Source organism: Engraulis encrasicolus, chromosome 24 (assembly GCF_034702125.1).
Source record: "Engraulis encrasicolus isolate BLACKSEA-1 chromosome 24, IST_EnEncr_1.0, whole genome shotgun sequence".
Taxonomy (NCBI): domain Eukaryota; kingdom Metazoa; phylum Chordata; class Actinopteri; order Clupeiformes; family Engraulidae; genus Engraulis; species Engraulis encrasicolus.
The window spans coordinates 34,258,151-34,263,150 of NC_085880.1; the positions used below are offsets into that span (position 1 = coordinate 34,258,151).

The 5,000-nt window shown below is 47.2% G+C and overlaps 1 protein-coding gene across 1 annotated transcript in view; it reads left to right on the top strand.

Moving 5' to 3' along the window:
* The first annotated feature begins 891 nt into the window (after positions 1-891).
* Positions 892-5,000, top strand: part of mcu (mitochondrial calcium uniporter) — a 149,270-nt gene continuing 145,161 nt past the window's right edge. The window contains exon 1 of the mRNA XM_063191209.1: positions 892-1,182. Within this exon, the coding sequence (XP_063047279.1) occupies positions 1,066-1,182 (117 nt within the window). The 5' untranslated portion in view covers positions 892-1,065. The remainder of the gene's footprint in view (positions 1,183-5,000) is intronic.

Below are 5,000 nucleotides of genomic sequence, written 5' to 3' on the forward strand. Positions count from 1 at the left end.
CATACAGTAGGCTATGTGCAGATAGCGGTTGCAAGGACAGCCCGAACCTAGAAAAGCAATAATATAATGGAAAGACAGGCCTTGCTGCCAAAGCCAAGTGGTTGTCGTGATAGTGACCCAATGACAGACACGACAGACTCCTGGCTGTGCAGAGGTGACAGATGTATGGCCTATAGCATAATCTCATCTCATGATGTTTTGGGGATTTTGCCATTTCTCTTTGCACGAGTGACTCGGCACAGTTATTTTTTTGCAGCTGGAATCTCTACACAACATGAAATTAATAACAAGTGCATTTAATTGTTTTATTGTGGCTATTAGCTTATTTTCTTATTAGGCTATGTGTTAGTGCGTTGTCTGCGTTTGGAAGTTTTTGTTGGCTGCCATTTTGACCAGGACTCCCTGTCAGAAGAGACACAGGCTAAAGAAATAGACCTAAATGGAAAAAAAATGACATTGTGTTTTTTTCCCCCACATTATAGGCCTTGGTTGCCTGCGGTACGTCGTACTAGTGGACTAGGACACTACGTTTTCAGGTGTTTCCCTTCACCAAAACCAATTTATTGGCCACGGAAAGGCTAATTGACATTTTTTCTGAAGTTAGGTCCAGATATGATTTACGGAGCTAACGCTCAGGTGATTGGACAGTGAGTGCAGATACACACCCACCCCGTCATATGTCGACCAATCAGCTAATCACTTTCATATTTTTCATTAAAGTAAATGTTTAGGACAGTCATTGAATGCATGTTTGCACTAAGCAATTTTTGTCTTATTGTGCAATCCTCTATTGACCAAGAAAAAACACTGAGTGTTTGAGTGTATGCTGAACGCCGAGCGTCCTGGCTACGTTCCCCCCTTGCATTCGAAAAGTATTCGTTGGCTGTCCGGAACTGGTGCAACATCGGCGCTCTCCCTCCGAAGTAACTGGTGGCGTTGGCTTGTGGTGGATGTGAGACGGTAGCCCAGCCCAGCTGCCCGCCTATTCCCCTCCCTTCCCAGCTCGGTCGGTCTCACTTGGTTTGCCTGCAGCATTCGCCTCCACGGCCAGGTTTTACTTCAGAGATGGCTGCGAAAGTGTGTAGGTCGGTTCTTTTTTTGTCCAGGAGCAGCGGAACGGTGGCTGCCACCTTCCCCGTACTTGGTGTCTCATCACAGCGGCATCGTCAGCACACAAGATCGGTAAGTGGCCCTCTTGAAGCAAGGATTGTACAGTAGGTGGTGGACGAGGGAGGAGGTGAAAGACTGGATGGGTACTCGGAACTGAAATGAGTGTGAGGGAAGGGAAATGGGCTTGCTAGGGAAGTAGCTTGCTCCGTTTTCTTGATTTCCCAGACAGTCTTGCATCGACTGCGGCAGATGACTGAACGAGGTGTATGACCGTACTTCCTTGTACTTTTTGAGTGCTAAAGCTATTATTTTTGCTGCTCTTACGGTACGCCGCGATCATGGAACTAACATGGGATAGCCTGCCTGTCCTGTTGTCTGCCGAGGCACCCCTCCTGTCTGTGCATTTGATTGCTCGGATACTGGTTGATCTACCGTTTGGACACTTCTCGTGTTCGTAGTATTGAATACTGTTTTGCGATTGTTGCGGCTGTTATATCTGTCCTATAACTTACTCGATGTTTAGATTTTCGAGTTCGCCTATCGTAACCTTGAATGCAACAGTGTTTTTGTCAACTGAAATGGTGCCGAATAAAATTGCTGGTTTTACAACTGGCGCAGATTCATGTGGTGAAATGCGTTTACCAGGATCGGACTGTCACTTGGGCACAGCGTCTATTAGCATTTGACCCCCCTCTTTTACTCCTCAATCGATGAAACCGAACGCCCCCTACTCCCTCCCATTTATTTTTTCCCCTGTAGCTTTGCTGAACAGCAGTGTGCCTCTGCAGTGTGTGTGTGTGTGTGTGTGTGTGTGTGTGTGTGTGTGTGTGTGTGTATAAGGGAGCGCGAGCGTGTGTGTATGTGTGTTAGAGACTGTGAATGTGACAGTGCGGCATAGGAACTCCAGTCTGTAGAACGGCGCGCGCCTGCCTCCATGTCCACATTCGGGGAAATACCTCTCACCACCACACACACATACACACACTCTACAGAAGTAGACGCCCAGCGTAGACGTGTGCGTGACGTTCCACTGCACTGTAAAAGACACGCAATTCTATTTGCCATGACCCTGTCGATATAGCAAGCTGAACGGAGGGGAGCCATAACACCGCCCCGGGCCACTGCAGCAAAGTCCCGCCGTTTAGGCTACTATGTGAGACGGTGAACTGAATGACAATCCCCTTTGCCTGCGCGGCAGGAAAGCGGATGCCTGAACTGAGAGGATGGAGGTAGCAGCCAGGCAGGGACCAAGTACACCAAGTACCATGCTAATCAATGCAGCACAAGCTGTTTGCTGTCCTGCTTTATGTCAGCAGTGTTGAAGGAAATGATGATAAGGCTTTAGGTAGGACAAGAGTGGCCTGTCTGTCTGTCCGTCCTGACTGGGACTGAGGTGTTTTCAAACGGGATTTCCCCAGATGTGGTCCACCACGCAGGCTGCGTGCTTCCACTTAAAGACAGCCAGTCAGCCAAGCCATCCCAGCATCCTGTTCAGGGGCAGGGGATGCCTACAGCTTAAGCTTTTATCCCTCTGTCTGTTATGTAGTGTGAGACTGAGCTGGGATTTCTCAGCAGAGATCTCCAATTCACTCGCACCTTTATGACCCAGTTAGGCACACATGCTGTTTATGATTCTGGCTGTGATTTTTTTGGTTCCTTATTCTAATTTGTTAGGCTGTAGCACAGAAGAGATGCTGTATCCCAATCCCAAAGGAAATGTAGGAATTGATTGAACGCATACCACTGTTTTAATTAGGGGCTTTTCCCTTGTTACCTGTTAAGTTAAACACTCAGGCCCACATCATCTGTCACACATCATCACACCTTGTCAGTCACCTACTTGGTTACAATAATGACATTCAGACAGACCTACGTCATGGGCCACTCTGCTCCAACATCCTAGTGTTGGCACACCTGAGCAAGGCAGTGAACCAGTGTACCTGTTTGCATTTTACGTTAATATGCATTTTTTTGGCTTTTACACGTTTATTGTTCAGATTGGAAATGAATGAGGAGAGAGATGGCTGGGGAAGGATTGGGCGAAAAAGACCTCGGGCCGGGATCGAACCTGGGTCCTCGGCGTAATGCTACGGCACACAAGTCCACTGAGCCACGTCGCCCCTAAACACTGTTTGGACTGTTTACTTGTCTTATATGCACGTTATTATGCAATTTTATAGGCAATTTGTTAAACAGTCGTCATTATCTGCTGTTCACTGTCTGTCTCCGTGCCCATGACTGTCTGTTCTTATGTATTTGCTGTTAGTGATGTGCAAAAAAAATCCTATCAACAGTGTTGACATGGCAATAAACTTACTGAATCTTGAATCTTGCATCTTTGCACAAGTTAGGAGTGGAGGCAGTGAAGGGAAGGGCTGCTGTTGAGAGCTGCTTTATTCCTCATTGGGCATGCAAGAGAGAGCGCCCACACTGCCAGTGGGCTCAGCCGGCCTGTCTTTCTAGTAAGGAACAGTGCAGAGAGAGAGAGAGAGGGAGAGCTGAGCGCCTCAGTGTACCGAGTTGAACATCATGCCAGTCAGGTCGGCTCACAACAGGTCAGCGATGGCTTCAATGCTCTCAGTGATGCTGCTACTGCTACTGCTGCTAGTCGGTGTACTGCAGAGGAGGACGTGTGTGTGTGTGTGTGTGTGTGTGTGTGTGTGTGTACCGCCCATATGTCCTTGGCATTATTATGATACCAGCTGTTTTCATAGTTTGACAGTTGTACAGCACTTTTAAGTTTATTTCGCCCGGCCAAAAGAAATGGATGGCTCTGGCGTAGACCAAAAGCTGGCCATCTTTGGAATGCAGTACTGTGTGTGAACAGCTGCTTGCTTGTTTCTTCTGACAGTGGCACCATGTGCCCTTGGGGGGCTCAATTTTTATGCCACGGCCCGTTAAGCACATTCGCGCTTCTGAAATCAAGGCGTTTTCACTTGATTTACTAAAAAGGAATATTTTAAGCAAAGGCAGCTCATCCTCTTTAGTAGCACAATGTCACGATGTCTAGACCAGGGGAGAAGGGAAAAAAGATGGAAGACCTTCCTCTTGAAATTGTAATATCAGACAGAAGACAGAAAAAGAAATGGGGGTACTTTATCTCATAATTGGAGAGTTTTCACAGCTCCTGTTTTGCACCTTGTTTGTTATCCCTATAAGTGTCTGCCTTCGTGTCGTTTTTGTTGTGTTTCCTGCTGTTAAGCAGTTCGGAGCAGCTTTTCGGGCATTTCCTTTTCAAGATTGAAGTTTAGAGATTTATTTTTTATTGCATCTCATTATAGGTGTATAAGGTGTTTCAATATCCTGATGTAAAAGAAACCACTGAATATCTGATTTCCCTCTTCAAAATATTGAATTAAAAACGTATTGTATCCTATGTTTACAAAAAGGGATGTTCACACATCAGTGTTAGGTGAGATGAGTGACTCTCTGGGTATTGCTTTAGGTACTAGACTGCATATTTTACTCATAGTGTGCGTGTGCGTGCGTGTTGTTTCGTGTGTCAGGAAGGCTGGGATTAGGAAAATGATTTTTGCCCGTTATCCAGGGGCTTTCTCCAGGCGAGGGTACTGCTTGAAACAGGGGCTTTAGAGAGAGAGAGAAGGGTGGGGGTGGGCTTTAGAACGGAGAACTGAGCACTGGATTTGGCTTTGGAACCGGACGGTGGCTTCAACACACACGCACACACACGCGCACACACACACACACACACACACACACACACACACACACACACACACACACACACACACACACACACACACACACACACAGGCTGTCTTGTTAGAGCCCTCATTACGTCCATCCAGCCACTGCCAGAGCGGGTTCAGGGCCTGGCTCATGCCTGCCAGATGTTCACCTTGAAGCTAGAGGACAGAAGGGCCGTGTGT